Here is a 26,587-nt window from a genome sequence, read left to right as displayed (position 1 = left end):
CTGGGTGGGTGTTCACCCTCCTGATGCCTATGGGGAAAAGAAAAGTTCACTGTTGGGTTTCTAGGTTGCTCAGAGGGCATTTACTGCTCTCAGGCTTCTGGTCTGTTTTGTGAAGGTATTACCTAGTGTAGGGCAACACCTCAGCACATGGCTTTGGGCTGAGTGTCCAGCTGACTTTTGAATAGACACACAGTTTTTGTGATGCTAGGAAACACGCTGATGTAGCCTGTAACATCTGCATTTGGCCCCATTTTTTTGCCTTAGCCACCTCATCATTGAAATTATCTTTCAGAAGTTGTGGGTCCTTGAACTATGATCTCTTGCACTTTCAAAGAGATCAGGCTGACAGGGATTGAATTAATCAGCCTGGTTAATTTGGACTTCAGTAAGAATTATAAAATGGTGCACATAAAGTAGTAAATGATGAAGAGTTATCACAACCCATTATTAAAAAACACCCCGTCTCCTGGGACCAGCTTTTTCTTTTCTCCTGGATGCCAGCTGAGTCACCACTGAACTGCAGCTGTGGAGGTCATGGTCTGCCTGTGAGGAGTTTGGAAGTGCATCCTCTCCTGCAAGGCACTTATAGTAACAGTTCCTGGTTGATGCCCACCCATGGGCATCTAGCACTTGGGAGGAAGTAAGGCACAGACAGATGCTGGCCTCGTTCCTTCCCAAGGAGGCAGCTGCTTTTGTGCCAGATATACAAAGCAAACTGTCTGTTTGGCTGCTAAATTCACCACCTAAGTGTGACAACAAAAAGCATGATCATTTCATCTGGGTTATCTTCATGATCTCATGAGATGAAGAATAACTTGGAATGCCAAAAGGCTAGCTCTTGCTGAGCTTAACATAAGATGAAGTATATTTTATTGTGGTATTTTACAACAGCAGAGGGTTAGTACAGCTGACTGCTGCCCAAAACTGAAAATCAATACTTTTCAAATCAGATAGAAAAAGTAATTATCTTACACAATGTACCATATCACTGACCAGTAAAATTCAGTGTCTCAAACAGAAGATAATACTGAGACTGAGTAAAAGTAAAGAGAGGTGTATATTTTTAACAGACTTGGATCTGCTTAAAAGGTTCCAAGGAGTGAACAATTTTAGCAGTAGTAGACATTATATGGAAATTTTTCTAGGACAAAAGGGGAAAGATTAATAAACTGCATGCCATGAGATGTAAATTTTGTATCAACTAAGGTCAAGATGCAAATACCTCCTTTTTTCTGATGTGCACATTGACGCCAGACTTGCTGCATGAAGGGAGAATCATAAATTCTCCCAAATTCTCTGCCAATCAAGTATTGACTTGATTAAACCTTCCTTTATTCCAATCTAATTTGTGTCTGAGATCCTAGTGGGTAGAACACTTTACAGTTGTTGTTGTTGCTGTTGAAATCCTTATTCCATTACACAAATATTTAATAATTCATAAAATAAGAACAAGATGATGAATCACATTGCCCTGTCATCTTCTGAACTTAGAGGTTTCAGGGGAGAAGCTAAATGTCAGGAGTCATTTAAGACCTTCGCAGTAATGAGGTAGCATATAAGCAAAAGAGACTCCTTGACAGGCTGAAAAGATACAGGAAAAGAACAGTTAAACATTATAATGCATGAAGCATTTACAGGAAACAGGAGGTGTTGGGTCTTAAAGTTTGGTGAAATAGCAAGAATAGGCAAAATGCTTCTCAGCAAATTCAAAGAAAATCAAATTTGTTTGGTATAAAGAAGCCTTCTTGTGATCCTCGCTAAATCATTTTTGTTGTCCTTACTTGACAAAGCTTCAGCTGCATGGATTGTGCCTCTCGTTTGCAGAACTGACCTGAACAGATGCTGTGAGTCTGGTGCATGTGCCCACACCTGTTTGAATCATGACTGATCGTGTTTCCATATCAGCAAAGCACGCTTAGGACCAGCTGTTCCCTTTGTGTCCTTAGCACTGAACTGGAACGCTGAAAGTAGTAACAGTATCTGGATTACAGATGGGAACATTTAAAAGAAATATTCAAATATGAGCAGAGGTACTCTTAAAGTTGTGTTCTGTGCTATAACCGCTCTACACTTTATAGGCTGAAGATTGGTGTCCCTTCTCCAGCCATCTCAGTCACGGGAAGGGAAGATGGATGTTTTGGCCATTATCTCCAATAGCGGAGGGTAAATGCTTCTTCTTTCGGCTTTGGCCAGAAAGTCTGATCTTTACGTTTGAGTGAAGCTAGTGTTAAGTGGCTACTTGATGTTCAGAAAGAAATCACTACCATAATTTTCAACCCAATGTGGTATTTTCCAAGGAGCAAAGAGTTTTGATTTTCTTTAAATGTCTCACTTTTGTTGGGGAAAGCAAAACAAGTTATAATGTACTTGTAATAGTTCAGTCCTAGCTCATCAATGATGTATGTTTATGTATTTCTATGGTGCATATATATAGTACATGTTTATATATGAATGCATATATAGATACTTGTTTATACCTTGATAGATGTAGGTCTTTCTGAAAAGGAAGAGTCTTGTCTTGCCTTGTTCCTCTTTGATCATTGTAAATACGACCATGATATCCTGTTTCTCATAAGAGGAAAATTTTCTCACACAGATTCTATTAATTACACTGTATAACCCACACATCCTTCTTTTCTTACTGTACTTTAACATTTTAAGGTGTTTCTGCAACATAAAATAATCATCATATCTTTGTGGTGGCTCTTGTAAAGTTAAGAAAAGAGAGAGACAAGGAAATTAAGGCCAAGAATCAAAATGGCTATCCATGAGCTATACTCAAAGTCTTGGTATGGCTGAGAGCTGTAAGACAGGTGCCACATACCTCAGAGGTGAAGGCAGAGGACTCTCTAGAAGTGATTTAAACACAAGAATACAGGTTTTTCTGAGCCCTTTCTGAATTGTAGGATGGGGCTGGGCACACAGCTGGGTTCCAGAACGACCTAGTAACCACAGCTTCAGTATCCTTTAATGGTTTATTTTCTCCTGCAGCCAAACTGCTAATGAGATGCATATGGTGCAAGCACAATAGCTTGGACACTTTTGTCTTATATGGAATTTTAAAATTATGAAATTAGACAGCAGTCAGCAGTTCTTCTGATATTCACATGATGCTCAGAGTTAAAAACTAGTTACTGTAGCATATTAATCTGAAAGGATTGTACATTACTCATGTATTAATCTGGTAAGACAGGATGCTCAATGACTTTAAGGCAGCTTTACGGATGCAACCACCTGTTGGTCCAACCTTGCACTTGCATGATCATCATCATGGTTGTATTGGTCATCAAATCCTGGAAACAAAAAGAACTTACAGAAAACAGCACTAAAATAACCTTCATAAATGTGATAGAAAGTAGAGGATGGATACCGAATTCTTTAAATACAGGAACTGCATATAGGTACCTAGCCACAGAAACGCGGAGGATTATCTTCCCTCTAAAGGCTAATTAAGAAATCTACTTTCTTATAGCAGTCTAAAAGCTAATATATAGAAACACTCCTCTGCAGTACAGGGATTATTGGTTTAGGTATTTGTAATGTGAGAAAGAAAAACCACCCTAAACTATCTGATGATTTTTCTAGATGCAAGCATTTGTGTTGCTTTCGTTGTGAAAACATTTTAGAGGGCAAGTTGGCTGATTGTGTTTGTCATTTGATCTACCCTCTCCCTCTGTTTTTAGCATGTTCTATATTTTAAATGTAACACGTAGGTGATTTTAAGCTTTGTCAGAAGCTAATTGCTATGAAAACCAGATAGATTCATTTACACTAGAACTAAGTTTTATCGTTATCATTAGGCATTTGACTGCTAAGGCACGTTTAAACTCTGGCTACTTTTGAGTCACAATACATGGAATTAATTGTGTTCTTAACCCCTGGAACTGACCATCATTGCTTTTAAAAAGAAGAAATATAAAATATAAAGAAAGGACAGAAGAGAGTGACCAAAACCTCCTTTGAGAAAAAAGATGCTTTAGAGAAGATGGAGATGAGTGCAGGCATTTAGGCAAATATGAAATAAAGGTTCTCAAAGAAATTTACAGCATCTGAAAAAACTTCTGTGTGGCTGGATCAAAGCTGTGTGGATCATGAAGTTACTGACTTTGTCACCGTTGCCATGGTGCCACTGTTGCCATGGTGCCAGCATCACCAGGTTCCTTTAAGGAACAGCTTGCATTTCAGAAGGGTTAAAGGGTTTTCTTCCTTGAGAAGAGCTGAGCAGAGTCCTCCTATGGGCAATGTGTACCTAAGTGTGCAGTAATGCACAAACTCATCGTGTTGTCTGCTGATTTCATAGACTGACAGTCTCCAGTTAAGTCTGATGGGGGATGAAATCCCTCAGGGCATGTCTGCACTTTGGTCAGGATGAGGGTAACACAGCAGATGTGCTCAAGTTAATGTTAAACTAGTGGGCAGAATTGAGAGCGAAGCCTGTTCTGCTTTCCCTTTTCCTCCAATCTATTTCACTTTGAAATGTTTCCTTCTCTTGTTTGGGCTGCTCAGCTTTTCAGGCAGGATCACAGCATTGCTGTTTCGTTTGGGAAGAGCCATTATTTTAGTGGTTCAAGGTTAAAGGTTCATTACCTTTCCTTGCAAAAAGTTGTGTGGCTGATTGAAATCCTTCCTTGTCAGTGGATTTATTAGTAGTGCTCCTTCAGGGGCTGCATTATCACCTGAAGCCCTTATGTTAAGCAGCATATTTTGTCTTGCTTTTTGATTGGTAACAACACACCCTCAGAACAAAGTTGAAAACTCTCACAGTTTATTTCACTGTATTGATTAATACAACTAAATTAATATCTATGGGGAGGAGACTTTAAAGGAGAGTTGGTCAGAGGAATTTTGCTGGAATTTTCTGTATCTTTTTTAACCAAAGACTGACCTTGGTATTGTAAAAACGGTTTGCGAAGAGCTTTTGAACTTCTAATGATTGCATAGGAAGTTTTGTCATTGCAATAGTCAATATAATTGAAAGCTTCCAGGGAAGTTTTTATTTCTCTGGTAGATCATCCCCAAAGCTGACCTAAAATTAAACAGTGAATGCTACTTCGATTTTGTCTGGTTCAGCATGCAGGATTCATTCAGAGCTATACATTAATTCTGCTCACGATGGAGGACATCTCCAGTGCACAGTATCTGCAGCTGTTAATGGTGCTTTATTTTGTTTGCTGACCATGGAGAAAAAATTAAAAACTGTGGTTTTTTTCTACACAGCTTGTTTGTATTTGTTTATTCCCTGTCCTAATTGACAGCAATCCAGTCAGACTTGACATTAGTTCTAGTCCCATCCTCTCTTCCTTGTGAGGCAGGATATGTACCAGGTTTGTCATCTTTAGCAGGGGTTTTTGCTGCCAACTCATGGCAGATTTCCAGTGACAGTACCAGCATTGCACAATCAGGGAGCTTACAGGTGGTCATTGGTGCCTCTCCTTGCTCATTGCTGACTTTTTGCCATTTGAAACCTCACTGTCAGCACCTGCTCTATAAAGATCTCCTCTCAAGTCTGGGTTATTTCAAAAAGACTTTTCAGTACCTGCTGGACCATTTCAGTCAGGGTTTGGACAGGGGAGATCCCAGTCCCTCAGTGTTCTTCCATGTATTTGGCTGTCCCAGTCAATGCCTTCATGTATTCATCTGGTTCTGTAGCTGCTGGATGTCTGTGAATGAAAGTATTCTTGCCAAGGTGCAGCAATGTTACATTGCCTTAAATCTGGATGAAGGAAAGCAGAGGAGAGCTAGATAGAAATGTTTGTAGACCATCTAAGATGGAAAATGTATGTAAACGAAGAGAAATTATGCTAATAGCTTAGAAAATTAATGTGAATTAATCAATACAGAAGATGGCATTAAAATATTAGTTGTTCCTTTTTTCTGTTCTGAAGATCTTGGTTTTGTTTTGCCATATTTCCATACCTGGCATAACATTTCGTGTGCACATGTTACATATGCTTACTCCGAAGTAAATGTATGTGCAAAAGAGATGTAACTCTGAAATCTGGGAAATTATTTCAGTGGCTCTCCCTCAAGAAAAAAAAGTATATGTTGTTACTGATATTGGTCTGCTGTAATTTTTATCTTTTTGGTAGTACTGGATTATCTTGATGAAGCTGTTTTCAGAGGCACTACCAATGATCCATTTCCCTGGTAATTTTTGATGATTATCTTAGCAGCTGGTTAAACCATGCAGAAGAGGGACAAAACAAATATTATGCCTATAAAAAGCTTGATATTGCTTTAATTCTGACAGTAGAATGAAAACAAAAGGTTATGTACATCAGAATCTTTTTCCTGATGTTTTGAGAAGATGACCCAATGGTAAATAGAATGATTTATTTTGAACACTGAGTAAACTTGACAAGCTGTTTCAAAACACTCTCTTTGGAAAAAATACGCTTTTTTGTAAGGACAGGGGTTTTGGCAGTTTGGGGAAGTGAAGTTACAAGAGTTGGCTCTGTGTACACAAACTAAAGAAAACTTTTGTAAAGTATTCTGTGTTCACAGTGAGAACTATGATATTTAACTTCTTAGCAATTTAAAAGTTTCAGAGGAAACATAGTTTTATATGGAATGTACAACTACAGTTGTAATATTAACAAATCATGGTCATGTCAGGACTAAATCCCCACCGTATCTTTCCATTCCAGATAGGAAGATTAAATCAGAATCTAAATTTTGAAAATGTCCTCATCTGTTTTCTTGGCTATATAAACAACATGTTCCTGAACAACTCAGAAATGCTAGATATTCAAAATCTACAGCCAGCTTCTGTAGCTTGAAAATCTTTCTCTGAAGTGATTGTAAAGTCAGGGATGAAAGGGGTCCATGATAGCTTGGTCAAGAATGATGCATTTGTCTGGCCAGTGCTGTCTGGTTTGAGCTGATTGAGATTGGACTCTCTGGAGGCTACGGTATAACCACAGCTGGTCAGTGGAGAAGGCAAGGCAGCAAAGAATGCAGAGTTTCGCATTCCTCTATCTCGCAGGATCCAAAGTCCTGCTTTGTCAAGGACCAGGAACCCTTAGGATGCCATCTCCTTGTGTCTTCAAGCCACATGTCAGACTTATCAGAGTTTTCTGATGTTATATGTTCGAGAAAATCACCTATTAGGGAAGCTGGCTAAATAGTTATCTTGCCTGTTCTTAAGGTCTACAGCAAGAAATTCTCCAGTCTTTATTTTTATTTTGTTATCTGTAAACTAAGTTAATCTCTTATTCTAAAATAAATGCCATTTCCCCCCTATTTTCTTAAAGCAACGTTTATGAGACAAATTTTACTTTCTCTTTGGAAACTTTTTTTTATCTGACCGTAATGTTATGGGGAGAAAGGAGGAAAGCATTCATGTCATGAGTTGTGCAGTGGTCTGTCTATCAAAGTTCCTTGAGAACTCCTTAAAACTAGTGGTAATTGTGTCTCCCTCCACTCAGGAATCACTAAAGCAGATTTAGAAAAAGGAGACGCATCAGAGCACATTTTTTCCTATGCCTCCTTTTTTCCTGTGCAGAGGTGATTATATGTGCTGAATTTATCCCTACTGTGCAGCAAGTTCTTCCACACGCTGGAATATTTCTGCTTTATGGATCTTGGTCTGTTACCCAGCACTTGAAGGATGCTGTTGTTTTTCTAGTTGCCAGTCATTCAGCCTGATAATGGGCAAACTGATGATCTGGAATTGAATGAATCTCTTTGGATCCTCAAGTTGGGTGCTGTGTTGTCCTTGAGAGGGGCTTCTTAAATGTAAATGGCAATGTAAGCAGTGTGTGGAATGTGTTATGTCATCTGAGCCTGTCATGGGTTAGCAAGCATAGCTCCGAAAGTGATTTTCTTGCAAAGAGGTGCTTATGGCTTCCTCTATGACCTGACAGAACTTATCAACTGGCTAGTTTGAATATTGACAATTTTTTAAGCCACTTAGAATTTTGACTGCCTCTGTGGTCCACATTTAAGAATGGACAGACCCCAGGAAAGCTCTGTCTTGCTTCCAGCCTTGGGACAGGTATGGGGCCCCGCGGGCCCGGGTTGGGCCCTGCTCGGCCTGGGCTGGGACACAGCCATCCTGGAGCCGTGTGGCCCTGTTCCACCCGCAGCCTCTCCCAGCCCTGTTCCATGCAGACGGCGTGGCCCAGCTCTACACAATCCCACCCCCCCTCCAGTGCAGCCAAAGATTCAGCTGAAGCTGCCCCGCTGTCCAGCAAAGATCCTGTGACCAACAGCGATAAGCGAAATTCCAGCTGCAAGGCCCGGGTGAGATTAACCCTTTTAGTGCTGTAAGTTTCCTCCAGAACAGATGAAGCCTGCTGACATTAAGTAAAGAAGGAAGAGCTGAAAACCTGAGGGAGGAGAAAGAGGAGATGCTTAAGAGCTGAAATTCTGTTGTAAATCTATGGTGGTGATGGACTATGATATATCAGAGTACCCATTGTAATTTCATGAAAGCACGGGGGGTGGAGCGTTCAAACCGTACCTGTGAGCAAAAGCACCCGTGCTGGAATAAGCAAATGCTGAAGCAGCTGTAATTTGATGAGAAGTTTGAACAGGGAGAGATGGAAGTGATGAGGACTCTTGCTTCAAATCGGAAGGAGAAAGACCTCTGTTCCTAGAGATGCTCCCAGAGAGATTCCTAGAGATGAAGATGATGAGGACCCTTGTTGCTCCCAGGGAAGGGGGAGGGCCTCTATTTCTAGAGATGAAGATGCTCCCAGAGATGGGCAAAGAGAACTTTTGTTTTTGAACAGCTCAACCTTAAAATGGTACCCCAGTAGCTCAAGACTGGACCCTCGAAAACAGTTGTGGGAAAAGCTGCAAGTTGAGGGAAGGGACTCTCACATGCAAGCAGAGAACCATCCCAGGCGGCTGTCTTGTTGTGATACTGAAGCCATGAGAGAACTTCTTGTGGAGATGTCTCCATAGCATGAGCAAGAGAGACTCCTCTCCCTAAGTGAACTGAAAAGAGGTTATTATAGAAGTGGTAAACTGACTGAACATCTCAAGGGTTGTCTTTTTACATTGTCAGTGGGAGAAGCGAGAAAGGTGGGGGGAGGAGAAGAGTTCTGAAGGTGTGGGGTTTTTTTCCCCCTTTTGTTTCCTTTCTTTTAGGTCTGTTAATAAACTTCTTTATATTCTTTCAAGTTTTGTGCCTGCTTTGCTTTCTCCTAATTCTTATCTCACAGAAGGTGAATAAGTAAGTAATGAGTATTTTGGACCAAACCACTACAGAGCCTGTCTCTGGTTCCCAGAATAATGGGGACAACTGAAGTTTTCGTCCTTTTATGTGGAGACGTGAATTTGGGAATCTCCTGTAACCAGTAAGTTTGAAACCTCTAACTGGCTGAGTTGCTCCGTTTTTTTCTCCTGGTTCTTGTCCAGCCCTTGTACTAGAGTATTTATGTGAAGAATACCAGAGTACTTACGTGTTTTGTTATCTGACTACTCAGGCCCAATCTCTTATACGGAGATCAGCCCGCTCTCCTCAGACCTCATCCCAGTACATGGATACTTTTATTTCCTTCAATGCTGATGCACATTGTAAATAACTAGAACTGGTTTTGGTTGAGGTAAGAAGCACAATTTGAAACGCCAAGATTTTTGATAATTTTTAAAATTACTTGTGAATAACTCAGTGATTGGAACTACAGAAACAGCAAATAGGTGCTAATAAAGTGTTCCTTTAAAACGGGTCTTGTTTTCACAGTACAATGGAATGACACATTAAACTTAGAGTGATTTATTTTAAGTAACAGTCTTGAAGGGGAGGTTGTTTTGTTTTGTTTTGTTTTCTTTTGTTTTTTCATTCAAGGAAGAATTTGAAATGATTTCTCAGGAAATATTTCAACTCACACAGAAATATTTTGTTAAGTTATGCTACACTTGAATTTTTTCCTAATCACGAAAAGCCATGTCAGAATTTTGTAAGAAAATTTCAGGGTTTGAATGTTTTTAAAGTAGCTTTCATAATACTGATTGGTCACAGTTCCTTTAGAAGTAGGCAGAGTCCATTGAGCTATTGCTGTTTCTAAAATAGTTGGCGTTCAACCATCCAGCCTGTATCATTTGATAGAATTAGTGACTGTCTGTCGAAATCTTGGGGAGCTTTGTTCAAAATGGGCATATTATAGCTAATTAAAAATTTTTTTCCCACCTCTTAGTTTTAAAGATTCAGCATCAAAATATATTTGGAAATCATTAACTTTAGTTTGCCCTTTAACTTGCTTTCTTTTGTCTTGAAAGCTCATTCCCTTTACTAAAGCATCTGAATGCCTAGGAGGACAACTGTGACCTTTAAAGTGAAGAAAGGGAGATTACTGCACTTAGCTTGTTTTGATTTTATTTTGTTGGTTTGGTTTTTTTTAAAGGCCATTCAGAACATCAGTGTAGGTGGGGTTTTTTTTCAAACTAAATGTGCACTTTAAACACTTCAGATAATACTGAAATGTACTTAAATAAAATTACCTTCTCTACTATGTCCCTAGAATTTCGATTCTTCCCCTGGAACACATTACATAGTTAGCTTCTCTGAAAACTTGTTTTTCATTTTTAAACATATTCTTCTTTTAGACAAACAATCAAAGGTAGACATTTTAGCAACGTGTTTTCCTTTTAGTTTGTTTGTGATTTGTTTTTTCTTTCCTTACACACACTTACTTCATGCGCTCTTCCAACCCACATTTTGTTTGTCTTTGGCACTGAGAGACTCTTACATAATTTCTCAAAAATACAACAGTGTTCAGCTATAATAGTCCAAAAGGCTACAGCCTGCATTTTTGCAGAGGTTTGGGATGATCTCAAACAGAATGGTGTATTGTTTCTGATAGGGCCTGTTTTTGGACGGTTCTTAAATGTCTGTTTCTCTGCTCTTGGCCTCTTATCAAGTTTCTAATAAACAGGAATCTCTACGAGGGAGTGGGTGACACAACTTTAACTTGTGCCACTTCTCAGATACAGCACTTCAGTTTCTTTGAGGAGAAGAGCTTAAAAAAAGAATGCTCTGTGCATACCACAGCTGCCATCCTTCATTAGTTTCTGTTTACATGGTCGGTAATTGGTATTGTATATTTTTATGTAATAAGTTAACATTAACCTAAAATAAGTTCAGTACATTAATTCCGCAAGCATTCACACCAGTGTAAATGAGAAATGGTTCCCTGTAGGTCAGTGCATCTGCTGCACAGTTTGTAAGGGGAGAATCCAGCCCACTAGAACAAGATGCAAACGTATTTTAGAGCACTGCTTTTGAACTAGTGGGTATTCAGCCTCGCAGCTGGTTTTTAGGTAAAGTGCATGAAAGATTCATCTCCTGAATGGTTAACTTCCACTGTTTGGAGTAGGTGTCAGCTCTCTCTGGCTGCAAATGACTATGAGACATGCCACTGAACATGCACAGTTGCAAAACGATGTTGAATTTTGAAGCATAACTCTCTGTTTGTGATTTTTCCTTGTCCTCTGTCAGTCTCTTTTGGGTATATATGTTTAATTGTATGTTTGTGTACATGTACAGATCCAAGATTATAGGAGTAGAGGTAGGATATGTATCTTTGATTTTCCCTAGGAGTGGGAGCTCACTTTTTCTGTTGGCTTAGAACTATACAGCATTGCTTCTGTGGTACACTGCTGTGGCTGTGTGAAAACACTGAAGTTAGATGAAGTTTGTATCAGTGTGTCTGTGGCTGTATTGGTAGCAGAAATTTGGTTGCAGGAATGGCATGGGTCTGGAGTGGTTCTGCAGTCGTGTGTTATCCTGCCTGGATCAAGTCCTTCTCCTGCCTCATTTCCTCAGTCAGGTGCCTGGACTATAGGCACATGGAGAACAGTCAGGGTGTGAGTTACGGTAATGTCTAGGAAGAAAAAAGCCACCTGCACGCCTGAATCTCCCTGAAGTAGAAAACATCCCTAAAGAGGCCAGAGGAGGTAGTCCTTGTGTAGTCCCCACTGAACACCTTTGCTCCTGTGCCATTGCATGGTCTCACTGCTCCATTTAGATCGTTGTCCCCTCTCCACCTAACTCAGAGTGTGGCTGGAGAGAGGACACACAACCCTCTCTTCTTCACCTGCCACTGCTGCTTGTGGTCCTGCGCTGATTATACTCCAGGCAGATTCAAAGCCTGCCTTTTAACATGCGGCCCTAAAAAATGTAGCAGGTATTGACTCTTAGTCCAAGCTCTGGTGCACAGAATCTACACTGAAATGGCATTTGCTTCCCTACTGCACATGTAGTAATGCTTTAACAAGTAATAGATTACAGAATGAAGTTTCTGCTGTCTCCCCTGGGAGTCAACTGGACAAACAATGATTAGGAAATCTTAGCTGATAATTGTTTAAATGTTTTGTTTCTTAATTTCATCTTTTTCCTTGGGCAATTTTGTATTAACTTAAATAGTTCCTTTCATTCCTCAGTGCTTGTGTTTCCCAAGTATTTGTAAACCACTACCAAGTCTTCCTTTCCCACAGGCATTGCTTATCCTAACTGTTGACTGAAAATCAATCCCCCCATCTAATGACTCTGTCACTGTTCTTTGAACTCTTTCCATTTTACATTATCCATCTGGCAACAAAACATCCAAAACCGCACGCAGGCTGCAGATGTGGTAGCTCCATAGCTGCTGAGGCAGGGATCTGTTACAAACCATTGTATGTCAGGATCTAGCTGCTTCTGGAATCAGTACTTGGAAAGTATAAAGTCATTTGTCTCTAGCTTCTCTACCCAGGACACCTGGGGGTAACGAGAGATTTGTAATATAAACCTACTGAAGTTGTGATATTTTTCTTTACCCTATACCCTGCTAATTTTTGTTTTGTTTTTCTACACCTATAAACACATTTCAAGCTCTTGTTCTCCTCAGAAATACAAGGCTTTCCAAACCTGGGGTCCAACTGCTCTCCCCAGTCTGCTGTGGGCAAGTAAAAGCGAGCAGGCTTCTAGGCCAAGCCGGCTAGGATATGTGCTAAGGGATCCCCTGCTCTGCTTCCCTGCCCTGCCTCTGCTGTGTCTTTGGTTCTGTCAGAGTCAAAATCGAGCTGTGATGTGTGACTATCATACTATCTTCTCCAACTGAAAAAAAAAAGTATGACTGCATGCATGGGAGTTAAATTTCAGCAAAAGTATTTAAGTTTTCATTTGTGATATCACAAATTCACAAAGTGTTTCTTCCTTCTTTTCAATTTAACAGGTTATCACTGCTGGTTTATCACCATTCTTCTTTGTCATGACTGCCAATGTACTAACTATTTCTTGGTAAGTGCCTACATGAACTTTTCCTTAACAGTAAAGATGAATTTTCACACAGTGCTTCATGTGGAAATACTTTTAAATGTCAAGTTCTATTGCTGTCAGTATTATTTTGCATGTAAGGAGAACCAGGTGTGCAGTGATGGATGCAGTACAGTAATAGAAGAGTGTTTCTTCTGCCTCTGTGGGAGAACATGGACATTTTGGACATAAAGCCTCACCACAATTCACTCAGCACATTTTACAGTGAGGAAAATGGATCCAATAGGCAAATAAATGACCCATTCAAAGTCATGCTGCAATTTAGTGACAGAACTGGAAGTAAAACACAGGAGTCAAGGTTTGCTGACAGCATCTTTTTAACCAAAAGGGTGCATTCAAATTTCCCTAACATACTGTGCACTGTGAATGCATAAAATTAAAACAGTAGAAAAATAATGATAATAAGCTTTTTCCAAAGCTGTATCTGGATTTTGTGATGCGTGGCCACACATTACAAATCACCTAATATGAATTTTTTAGGTAGTAATATAAAGGATGGGAGTGCAAACTCCTTTGGTGAAAGGAAGTGATTTTGATCTATGTTTATATAGCACCCAGTGAAAAGGAATCACAGAGCATGGCTGATGCTCCTAAATGCTTCTACCATGCGAATAACATCTCAATATGGGGTGAGGCATGTGTCTCTGAGGACAGATTTGTTAATGGAAATAAAAATCTACTTACTTTTGAAAAGCTTTAGGCTTCTTTTTCTCCACTTGATTCGTTATTCTTTCAGTTTGATTGCCATCCTAAATATTCATCTCTTCACTGAATGGAATTAGCATATCCTTTCTTCAGGTGTGATAAGAGTCTTAGAGAAAGGAGAATCTCCAGTTCAGACTGGCCCCGATTTACTTATGTGTGAATATGCATCCCTATCTGTATTTTAGGCACATGTCATCTCAAATGCTAAAGTAAGTTGTGTAATTTTTTTAGCTCTAGGAATACATGCAGCCTGTGCATGTCAGAGACTTAACCAATATCAATGCACCCCCAACACTCCTAGTCTATGCCACTAACTTGCTGCTCTTCACCATGTTTCACATGTGTTTGTGCAGGTCTGTCATGTGTGTGCTAGAGTTAGGCTTTGATTATATCTCTGTACTCACTGACACATGCACTAAAAATTAATGTGTACCTTTGTTAATGTGAGCACACAGACCCATATAGTTGCACGCATGCCACCTGCCCTATATGGACTGAAACTTCTATAAATGATGAACACACCTGTACGTTTAAAAAAAAATTTGCTTTAGCCCATGGGCCACCGTTAGACTTTGTCATAATTCAAAAAGAAAACAATTTCTTTAATTTATTTTTTTAAATTTTAATTCTGTTAGTGCTTGTGCATTGGCAGTGCCTTGGCTTATCAGCAAAGCTCTGGAAATAGTTTGTTGGATGATAGCAGCTGCAAAGCACTCATGAGAACATTAATCACTGAGGATTTTAGTGTTGCTCCAGTGTGGTCATGGACAATATCATATGTTAATTTTTGAACGATGGGCAAATGCAGTTAGCTGTCACCCCACTATAAACAGAAGTTGGAGGATTTGCCAGATGGTAAATTGAAGGTAAAATCAAGGGTTGGCATTTAGCCATGGTTTTTGCTCTGCTTCATCTTGAAGATGTAACAATGGTTTCCTTTTGCCTAGTAATTTGGACTGCATGGTCATGTGGATACCCAAGATTTCAAATCCTTCAGAAAGGAATTCTTCTTCTCTGATGTAAGACATATGGTATTAAAGAGCAGTTTAGGTGCAGGCATCTTTTTCCAGAACAAGGCTGGGCAGTTTACTGTCTTTTGTACATAATTGCCAGTCTAATTTTTAGAATGGTATGTCAGAAATAGGTTTATTTTTTAAAGTCTCTGTTAAAAAATTGAAAAATAACACATCTGTAGAAACAGGAAAACAATTTCTAAGGCTCTTTAGAGTTTAGGTCTTCTGTATGTAGTGTTTTGTTTTTGTTTTTTTTTCTTTAGGATAAAGAATGTATTATCCAACCTTAGCTCCCAAAGGAATTAATGCATAGGGTGTGTTTATAACTGGAGCTGTAATAAGACATGGGGGTTTACCCTCTCCAGAAAAAAAGCACTCAGAAGTTGTTACCGATTGCAGGTGACCAGACTCAGTGGTTTAAATCTTTTTGAAAAGCTTGCAGCCTTTTGCTCCTTGTTGGTAATTCCACACCAAAGCTATTCTGTCTCGCCAGTGGACTATCCCAGACTGTCTGTAGCACCTACTTTCCAGGGCTGTTTACTGTGTAATTACAAGATGTTGTGCTGTTGTTATACAATTTTTTTCCTCTCTGGAACAAGGGCGATTATGTGGTTTTTAAAACAGCTCACCAAAGCTAAGACTTAAGTGAATGTAATGCTATTAGACCAAGGAGCCTTCAGCTTTACATGCTTTTTTTTTCAAGGAAAAAAAGAAGAGTACTCTTAGACATGAACTTAACAGAAGTTTGTTTTGTTTATAAAGTTCAGTAAGGAGCTTTTCTGTTTCATAAGCTAATTAAACCATGGGGCTAAGATGAAAGGTCAGTACACTTAGCTTTGCATTGTTATAAAAGGGGAGAAAAGTCGGCATCTTACCATACTCCTGTCAGCTGTGAGAGATAACAGAGGAGACCCAGGGATTATTAACTGTTGCATGCATTGAGTGGGTTGATGGCATATTTCAGTGAAGGTTTTTGTAAAACCATTCATCCTGACTCAGAGTCCTGCTCCTAGGCTGAGTCTTGGGGAGCAGCCTTAGTGCCACTGCTGTGCCATGAGCAGCACAGGAAGGAAGTGCTTGGGCCCATGTGCCTTTTTGGCTCGGGCAGCTCCTTTCACCAGGCTCTTCACCAAGAGAGGCAAAGACAGGAATTTCCACTGGCCTCACTATGCCAGTGGGATCACCCCAGCGCAAAAGGGTTTTCCCAGATTTCCCTTGTCCCCAAAACCTAGGCTTTACATCTCCTCCTGGTGTTGTCAAGTGGCAAGTTTTCAGGACAGAACACAAACAGAAGTTGCAAGAGGGAATCATAAAGCTAATGAGGTTCAGACTCTCTTGCCTTCCTTTCCTATTCTTACTAGTGTAAGGGTGAGCAGCTATTCTTGTAACTAGGGGCAACCTTCTCTATTTAGATTTTTTTCTGTGCGTTTTCACTGAATACCACCAGCCCTAAAACACAGGAAAGGTAGTTTCTGATGAGATCATTTGAATAAGATATTTTGGGTTTCAGCATTTCTTCATTAAAGACAAATGAAAAAAATCACCTGGGTTACTGTTTCTAGGTTGAAATGTGTTTAGATAAAATAATATCTTTTTTGTATCAAGTAGAAGGATCTGCCTGATGCTAAATTTGTGATATACTTTGTTTACAGCCTTGTGATTGGTGGAGTTGGAGAAGCATTGCTTGTTTACACTGAAAGGACAGGCACATAAAGAGGAACCAGACCTCAGCAGCTGGAAAAGAGCTGACTTGCAGCCTAGAGCTATCATGAAAAAAATGTGGCAGCAGGAATGAAGAAGTGCAACCAAACATGAGGAAAAGGATCTACTGTTTTTTTTTTTAATTAAGAAAAAAACCTATGCTATTAATGGTGCTGGTAAAGGAGCAGCATAGTTGGCAAAGATGGTAAGGAGCCTTTGCCTCAAAGCACAAGACAAACGATATCAGATTGATGTGGTAAAGGAAAAACTGCACTGTCTCATACTGATGGCTCTGTGTGAGAACCACTCAGTAGCAGCTTCTTGCACAGGGAACTAAACTCAGGAAAAGCAGCATTCCCCACTGGATGCCCCCGGTGGTTTTTTTTTGTTTGAAGCAGACAGCAGGTCATACCAAACAATGTCAGAGCCCAGATCCTGCCATAAATTCAGGATCTGCAAGGACGGATTTTGCCTCCAACTGTTCTGTAAGCGGCAAGCTGCCACACAGGTCTCTAGTCAAGTTGTCTGAACTGGTACAGGGACTGAGGCCAAGGGGCTTGAGGAGATAATCCCCTTCTGGAACTGTGGCAGTTTGACAGCTTTGCAAAAAGCGAAAATCAGCAATAAATCTCAATATCTGTAGTGATTGCATTTTGTGAACTTTTTTCGTCTCCCATTCTCCAAAATTTCTCTTGAACTCTGGCAGTTTTTGTCAGCTGGAGGGGGTGGAGGGACACGTACTGTTCCCAGCAGTGGTTTGTCTCTTAAATTATTGCAAGAGGAAACAAAGAACACGAACCTTGAATGAATGTCATAAAGAGTGTAAGGAAATGAATCTCAAGAGTTCTTAAAATAATTGCACTTCTGGTTGCTTAATGGCTGTTAGAAATAAGTCTTGATATATTACAGCCTCCAATCTATGTGAAAATAATATTAAATGATGAGTTTACAAGATTGTGGGAAAGGTCTACATGGTAAAAGGAACTCGGTAACAAATCTTCGATGAGGAGAGGGACTTGTCTCACATGACGTTTGGTATGTAAAGTGTAGACCCTTAATCTAAGTTGACCAAGTTTCCTTCATAGTCAATGGAAAGAGGGCTGCCCCCACGTCCTTCTTGAATAGATTGCTGTGTTAGAAGTGCATATCTGTCTGTAGATAGACACTAGGTGACTGGTGTAGACAACACACATGGTTTCTACAAGGCTACAGTTACCAGAGGCATATCTGCTTCAATCTAACAAATTCCACCAGATGGGCTTGAAAATATGGCTACATTTTAATTCCAAATAAAACACCATAGGTTAACAAAGAAGATAAATTTTATGAATGTTTGCAGTCAATTTCTATGACTGGAGAGTTTTAGATAAAGATTAGTTGGTTTTCAGAAAAAGAAATGCTGTAGTTTAATAGAGAAGTACTCTGGTCTATATTGTATCTAAGCTTATCTCAATTTATTATGAAAGGTCTCCTTATACTGGTATGTTTTCTATGCATGTTGGGTCCCACTCTGGCTTGAGTTTGGAGTGAGCCATTGTTTTGCCAGGTGGAAAACTCAGGTTTAGGAAGAAAGGGGGAGGGAGGGACAAGCATGAAAAAATAAATGCTCAAACCTGAGCCCTAGTCCTGAAACCGAAATGAGCCACATGGGAAGTTGGGCCCATCCTCACATCCAGTGAGCCATGACACAGCCAGCCATAGATCCTCATGGCATTCCAGTCCGTAAATTCAGACAGTGCTGGGAGTGATGGCTGCAGCATTCTGGCTTTGCCCAGACAACTCTGCCAGCCAGTTGTGGCAATACAGTAGAACCCTTGCTATGCCACCTTTCTGCTGACTTTGGAGTGAATAGTGACCCTAGGAGACCTCATGGAAGAGTCCCTGTGTGATTGCTGAGGTTTTGCAATCGTAGCTGGAACCTTTGCTGTGGGAAAAGCTCATCGTGTACCTCTCTTCTTGCATAACTTTTAAGGATAGGCTGCAGTCTGATTTTTTTTTCTTCCTCTATCTTGCCTGTGCTGTTCATAGCAGTTTATCAAAGCAGAACACCCATTTGCTTTCTTGTGGTCTCAGTGGAAAGGTAGAGGCCAAACCAGCAGCCAGGGTTGCTGTAGCACTTTGATCAGAGGGCATCTTTGGATGGCTGTAGAAAGCTTGCTTAGCTGTGACAGGCATATTTATGTTGTCTGGGCCCTGGGGGAATTCAGTCCCTGCAGATACTGCATTAGTATACCCCTGCACAGTAAGGCAACTGCCTTTTTATTTAACTTCTGTGTGTTAAACAACACTGAACTGTTTAACCTCTGCCTGCATTTTTTTGTGCCTTAGTGCAATGTGCTTGCATTTCTAAGACTCTGCTTGCGGTAAGTAAAAAGTGCAGGTTTAAATTGGTTGCTACACAAGCAAATCAAAGAACCAGAGTTAGTGAAGTTGGGGTTCTCTTTCAAACACAACTGAGAAGAAGAAGTACCCTTCGAACCAACCCCCACCTGCTTCAGAACCTACTGGCTGCTTGCAGAGGTTGGGGACTGGAGGGGAGGAGGAAGAGCAAACCTGGCGATTTCCTGAGAAAGCAGCACCCTGGTCTTTAATTCAGCCCTGCCACAGAAGGAGGGGTGCTGCATAATAAAGAACACACTTCAGGGTTGTTAAAGTGATCTTCAAAGCCAAAAACCTCAGAAGTTCAAGCTTAAAACAGCCCTTGTAAGACTAGTCAACAGTTATGTTAAGTAATTTAGAGCAGGAATATGCAAGGGTGCACCATTTATATCTAACTGAACTTTTTCCAGTCGGTCAAAAATACAAAGTGCTGAACACACAGCTCTAAGGAAGGAGGAGCTCCTTTACGTTGCAGAGAAGCAATGACACCAAGTAATGCCTGGATGCAAAGCGGTGGGTCTGTAGCTCAGCTGATGCAAAAACCTCCAGATTTATTGGTATCCATCATTTAAGGAATTTACTGTTCTTGGGTTGTCAACACATGAGACTAGAGAGAAAAATTGGAGTCTGCTGGTTTTTCTGAGAGGCAGCAGGTGCTGGAGGCTGTTCCATCATGCCCTTTTCACATCTGCTGGTTTTGATCAAACCACTGGCAGAGAAGGCCCTGAATCACATCATACCTTTTTTGATCCTACCTTGCTTACACTTATTTTCCAAGCGTCTTTTTTTTTTCTTACCAAGTAATTGGGAAAAGGCTTGTATTACCCATTGCAGTGGCATGACTCATGCATGTGGCTGGCCTTCATCATAAAGAGCCTGCGCTTAAAGCCAAGTGCCATCAAAAGAAGACTCGAAGAGTAAAGCTGCTGGATATGGACTACAAGTGGATTACAAAAATGCAGGCAACAGGGATTCTATTTTGAAACAATCTGGCTGCTGTAACATAGCTTCCAGCAGAAAAATGTTATTAAATAAATTAAATGAACCTGGTTCTTAACACTGAAGTGATTCTGTTGTTGCTTATTGCTGCGTTGTGTTGGCAGAGAATCTATGCCAGTCTTCCAATACTGAAGCTGAAAATCTGCAGAGCAAGTGATCTTAGCAAAATGCAATAGGAAAACCTTTAAAATTATTTTTAAAAGAAACTCTGGACCTGTTAAAACATTTGCTAAGGGATAGAATTCTGATCTACCATTACTTTTTGTAATACCTATGTATTATGTCTGAGTTGGTGCGTAAGTGTATTTATTTATTTATTTATTTATTTACATTCTTGTTTCCCACCCTCAAACAAGAAGATCTGAAGAATTCAAGTAATGTGATGTCAACATAGAACATGCTTTGGAAAGGATGCTCTTTTAAGTATTGTAGAGAAGTTAGTTGCTGGGAGCTGTACTGAGTGCTGAGGAAAGGTTTCCTCCAGCATTGTTTTACCTGTAAACTAAGGGAGATGGCGGGTTGAAGAAAACTCCATAACAAATTTGCCTTGCCCAGAGCTGAATGAACAGCTTTCAGACAGATCATCTGCTACTGTGAACGAGGCAGCAGGCTCAGTGTGAAACTTTAATCCTGTTCCAGAGGACAGACACAGGGACAGGCTCATTTGGTTTGAAAAGAAGGCGTGGGTGAGGGGAAGGAGATTGGGGGCAGGATTGAAAAAAATTAGGGCTGAAATACTTTTGTACAAGAAGATAAAACGGGATGAGATTTGCTTCTGAAAATGTGTTTCTTATTCATAGTTTGGGGGGGAGTGGGGGTTGGAGCTTTTCTTTGTGGGTTTGTTGTTTTGCTTTTTTTAAATTAGGGTGTATTACAAATACATGTCTGTTTAGTCCCAAAAAGGAATTAGAGGAGCCTATGAAGGTTGTGTAACTATTTCCATATTATTTTCCTGGTTTGAGAAGCTTAACCCTTTTTTAAACTAAAGTGTCGTTTTGTAAGCCTTGATTTCTTCTAGAAAATGGACTGGTTTTTGTAAAAATGCTGGTTAAAAAGTTGTGCTCTCATCTTGATCACCAAGATGGGGAGTCTGGCTCCTCTTTAGTATCCGTGATGGGAACAAGTTACACTACTCTTTTACCTTTTAGTAACTGTCTTGGCTTCCAGAGTAGGTGGAAGTAGCCAGACGGCATGTTAATTTCTTGATTTGATGGTATACAAAACCCCTTTGAAAGCCACACTGGGAGCATGATTAGTATATTTTGTCTTTTGTTCTGTCATTAAGATTTGAAAACATATAGCCCAGAACTTGTTCAGCTGTGAACATGCTGCCCATATAGAGAAGGCTGTATATAGAAGAATGTCGTGAAATGGGTGCCAATCTCTCCCTGTGCCCCTGCCAGGTAATGGGTGAAATCCCATAACTGCGCTCACAGCCGTGACTGTGAGAGACCCTGTGACTGCTCAAGCTTTTCTGCTTCCTGTCTGCCATCAGCAGTCCTGTACCTTTCATGACTCCTGACAAACATCACTTTGAGAGGGAGGAAAACTTTTACGTTTATAGGTGAGGCTGGTGAAGAAGTGGTTGCTCTACTCTAAGATTCATGTTGGTTCAAGTACTTGAGGGCCAGTACAGCTTGGGAATCAAAGGCAAGGCCCATTTTCCTGTAGGAGTTTGATCCCTGGTTACACTTAAACTTCTGATTTCTGTACCACTGCCGATGGGGAAAGCTGGTGCACCAACAAGTTTGTTTATGCTGGAGTTGCAGGCAACCAGTGCCTTGTGATACTGTGTAAGAACAGCACCTGCCTGGAGCAAGCTGGCTGAATAAAACAACCAGCACAACCCCTTTGAAACTGATAAGGAGAAGGGTTGATGTTGTTTGGAGGAAATGGTTATTCAGATTGAGAAACTGGTCATTAGGCAACAAAGATGGAAAGGAAAGGCGGAGAGCTGGGAATGCTGTTTGCCATGCATAAGCACAGGAGTATCACTGACACCAGTTAGACTAACGAAAGGGTTGGAGTTTCGACTAAGAGGACTGTGGTTCAGGCATGAAGTTGTTAAGCAGAAATGTTTTGGGGATTTGCAAATGCCCACTGTAAGAACTGTGTGGCTGTAACTAGCAGTCACGTCACAAAAGCAGAAAGCGTTCATTGACTGGGGTTGGAAACACCTCAAGGCAAATATTTCTCAGACCTTCCTTTGAAAGCTGTGGAGACCAAGCAAGTCTGGCTAATTGTCCCCTCTAGTCCTGGCTAGAGATGGGAACCAGAAGGGATTTTTGCTGTTTCTCTGTCACGTACCTTCTGGGACACCAAGGGATGAGCTTTGGCTTCGAACAAGTCACAGAAAACATCTCTTAAGGAGTCACTTCTCCCTTACTGATTGCCTAGAAATTAGACTGTTCTTTGCCTTCTCAGGGAAAGGGTCCCTGCACCAGTTGCCACCACAAGTTCACAAGTTAGCAAATTAAGTTCCTTCAGGTTTGAGCAGACAGAAGAAATTTTAATTGAGACCCTTCATGCCTGTAAGTCTGCAAGTCTGTGGGCAGTCCAATGCCAGGAAAAAGATTATCAGCGTGTTGCCAAGGATGCTCAGCATGATCAGCCCTTACAGTGAGTTTCTTCATTTGAGCTGAACAACAGAAGTGACAACCCCATTCTGGTGTCAGTGGAGATCAAGCTGGAGGTAACGCTATTATGTGACTCTGCAGGCATCGCCCTGGATCTTGCCTGCCAGCAGTTGAGCGACCCGGTCTGCTTGTGCAGGAAGCTTCAGCAGTTAGTAGAGAACATCCCCACAGCTGTACTGTAAGAGACAAAATAAGCAGGCAGAAGCAAACAGCATCCAAGTTCTTCTCTTTGCCATTCTGCTGCCGGCTGTCCCACTGCCAAAGCCTGAGGTCTGCACTGCCATAATGGCCACTCAGAAAACATAGCTGAACTTTCTTTCAAACATTATGTTCCTTCGGGGTGAAGTTAATTGTTTTCCCTCATTTGATGTCTCCAGTTATGGTCAAAGAATTAGGATGTAGGATAGACACAGAAGCTAAAAATTTCAGCAAGGCAGCTTTTATTTCTTTATTATAGTTGTCTGTTCAGACTGTCTTCAGCATGGGCGCTCCTTGGTCTTATTATTGATGATGAATAAGAACAGACTGTGCAGAGATTAACACAGATGGTTGTAGCCTCAAGACTTGATGAGCTGTTACCAAAGAAAATAAATCTCTACTTTGAAGGAGAGCCTTACACAACAGAATTTCATGTGGCTCAGCTGTATTCAAAGGGGAATATTAAAATTGCTGAGCAAAGAATTGAATGGCTCTTGTTGTGAATAGCCGTCTGTATGGGTAAGTTGCTTACCGCAGTCTCTCAGATGGAAAAAACTCAACTACATTGTTTTCTTTTGGGTTAAAACAAACAAACAAACCCATAAAACAAACCCTCTGTGATTCAGAAATGTTTGGAGAGAAGCGGTGTAGTTCACCAGAGCAAATGCTGAATTGCAAAGGCAGTGCCACTGAAAATTTTGACAGAGGAACCCTTAACCTCCTGCTACAGAAAGTGCTGTAAAAGCTAGAGAATAACTTCCCCTTTCCCTTCAAAATCCCTCTCATGTTTTTTTACTCTTCTTGTTTCTGAAAACATGACACAAAGGCACCATTCTGGTTCAAACCCCTCTTTGAAACCATGGAAAGCCTGTTTTAAAGGAGTGAGTATATGCAGTGGAAAACAGCTGAGATGATTGTGTAACCTCTTGCTGCCAGCGTCTGGGGCTTCAACAGATCATGGGAAAACAGGGGGAGTTTTCTAGACTAAAGGTAACTCACTGAAGGAAGGTGTTCTGCACCGTGAATTAATAAGCCACATCTTTTAAACTGATGCATATTGAATCTGCTGTATCAATCATGTTCCTCTCACCTCACTTTGTATGGGCTTCAGGCTAGATACAGCTCCTGTAAACAGATGGCGGTGCTGATGGGAATGTCTTAGGCTGTGACTTCATCTAGGAGGAGGAAAATAATGGAATATTATGTTGCACCAGCTCCCAGTCCATGCAATCGTTTCATCCAAAGGTAAAGACTGGAAAGGTTTTGCAAGTGTTTGTGTTTCTTAGGGAAAGGAGAGAGGGGAACATGCTCTTGAAGAGCCAGTGTCTTTCATGTTGGTCTCTCTGAAAGACTGAAAGTCACGAGCTCACTTCATGACAAATTCTTTCATGGGCTGGAGATTTGGCTGTCTTGCCTTAATAGGAAGGTACCAAGTAGCCCGAAATATTTTTGACAACTCCAAAAATATGTTCCTGCTATAGAATTCTATCATCATTTTCCATGTAACAGTTTAAAAACAAAAAATAAAGCAAGAGCATGGCATGCGATTTCAGCTAGAGCATTCTTTAAGGTTTTGGAATTTGGGAGGGGGGGCGAGGGGGGTGCTTGTAGAATACATTAAGGTTCCATTCCATCATACTGGTTTTATCTTCTCCTGTATTCTATAGTAGTCTTATATAAATAGCCATAATTACAGTTATGCTTTTACTTTATTGCTACTCTGTTAACTGCTAAAAAAAGAAAAAAACCCATCATACGAGGACAGTATTGTTATTATACAAATCAGTGGGTTTAAAAGCTGCAATTCTGCTTGGTTTTACAGCTTTTAATGTATTTATTTTTCCCCCTAGAAATCCCATTGCTAGTCTCTAAGCTTGGTTGGGATTTGAGAAGTCTCTTCACTGATTCATTGCCTTCTGCTCCATGGGCAGCCGCAACCCAGGTGTAGATGGTTTTCCATGTGCCTTGATGGGCTTCTCCAGTGTCTGATCAGGTTTTCAGTAAAGGTGACTTCTCTAAGCTGTTTATTCTAATGAAACTGCAGAACGTTGTCTCCAAAATTCCTATCACTTTCTCAAATCAGACGGGTGTCATCAGATATGTCTCACATCTTAGGAGGCGAGTAACTTGGATGGTTAGCAAATGTAACATCACAGTGATAGTGGTTCTATCCTATGTGTTCTGTTTTGTGAAATGTTTGAATTTCCTGCTGGTGAGGAATATTTTAATTTCTCAGCCCTGTGGCCTTGCAGATGTTCATGCTCCCCTCCTTGTGACCCAGGGATCTGCTTTGGGTCACAGACTGCCATTTCTTAAATATTTGTCTGCAATTATTGCACTGCCACCATCAATTAAATTCTCCAGATATTTTTCTTCCTGCTCCCCTGCAGCTTTAATCTGAAACTTTCCATTTTCCTGTCCATGGACACCATCACAGCCTGAAAAGGGTCCAATTTTCCATTAATGGACACAGCAGGCTTTTAAAATAAATCAGACGAAGGGTGGAGTCTGCAGCTCCAGATGCACCATGTGAAAGGCAGACCCAACTTCCAGCTCTGCATCAGCTTCTTTCTGTTTATCTGTGTGCTTATTGAAATAATAAAAGGTGAACAAAAAGGGGGAGGGGGGGGGGGGAAGGAAAATAAGATGCCTAAACAGCAGCATTCAAGAGAAAAGCACATAACAAGGAATAAACCAGGAAATGGGATCTAGTTCTTAATCCATCTGCATGATCCATAATTTAAACTGTGATCTGAAATGTTCCTTAGAAAGTACCTCTGAATACAATGCCTCCTATGCTCTGCTGACTGGTGGTCTGACTTGGCATGATATTTCTCAGGTTTGAGGAAATGAAAGATTATGTACTAAACAGAAAAAAACCCCTTTTTTTTTTCTTCTTTTTTTCTTCTATGTGGGCTGTTGTCTTAATTCACCTCCGTTCTGTACAGATACACAGGTCACCCTGATAGGCAGATGGCAGCTTGCAGAGTCTTGTATTCAGAAAACATTAATGAACCTCCCAGGCTGTTGCAGTCCTGGTTTTGGTTTTGTGTGCATTTCCACCCTGGCCCATGGAAACAACCCCAGACGTTGACACCATAGTCTCTGCTGCTCATGGGAGGATATTTCAGGATAGCTGGGAGAATGTTGCTCTGGAAGAAGGCATTAAATATTAAGCTTTCAAAAACATGCTGTGCTTTTGGAAGATCTGCATGTAAATGATGTAAATGCCTTGGGGTTGCTTATAAGCTGGAGTTGATCTAGATTTAACTAGAAAAAATGCTCACAACTAGAAGAGACTGACATCGCCACAACATACTGATGTTTGGAAATGTGTTGGACTTGGTCCACCTAAAATGCCTAAGTCTGTCCTTCGATGTTTTGCTGAAAGACTTGTGTTCCATGAGGAGCCCCAGTGCAGTCAGTGCCTGGGTTGCATCGTGGTGGGTCAGAGCTCAGACTAAGCCCTCTCTGAATAGCTCACTTTAGACCTTGAAGGCAGAAGGAAGGTTGCTAATGGTTGCATTTCAACCATGCTGTTCATTCAGCACCCTCTTAGTCCTCTCACAGCTGGTGGGAGAAGAAGCCCACTTCTTAAGAAGAGATGAAGGTGAAGATGATGCTGACAATAATGACAACAATGATGAGTGGGTCACTGCTTCAGTTCTCCTTCCTTCTCCCTTTTCCTCTAG

General features: G+C 40.7%; 1 protein-coding gene across 4 annotated transcripts in view; it reads left to right on the top strand.

Moving 5' to 3' along the window:
* The window catches only part of TMEM241 (transmembrane protein 241), a 60,091-nt gene extending 39,972 nt beyond the window's left edge, over window positions 1-20,119 (top strand). For 3 of the 4 annotated variants that reach the window (XM_032123574.1, XM_032123565.1, XM_032123583.1), the window contains exons 14-15: window positions 13,164-13,228; window positions 16,635-20,119. In XM_032123574.1, the coding sequence (XP_031979465.1) occupies window positions 13,164-13,228; window positions 16,635-16,695 (126 nt within the window). In that variant the 3' untranslated portion in view covers window positions 16,696-20,119. Of the gene's footprint in view, window positions 1-7,504; window positions 7,828-13,163; window positions 13,229-16,634 lie in introns of those variants that run through there. The other variant, XM_032123593.1, reaches the window with a different exon arrangement.
* Window positions 20,120-26,587: the final 6,468 nt, after the last annotated feature.

This window comes from Corvus moneduloides, chromosome 1, assembly GCF_009650955.1.
Source record: "Corvus moneduloides isolate bCorMon1 chromosome 1, bCorMon1.pri, whole genome shotgun sequence".
NCBI classification, from domain to species: Eukaryota; Metazoa; Chordata; class Aves; order Passeriformes; family Corvidae; genus Corvus; species Corvus moneduloides.
Note: the sequence above shows the minus strand (reverse complement) of the source record. Positions and strands in the feature narration are given on the sequence as shown.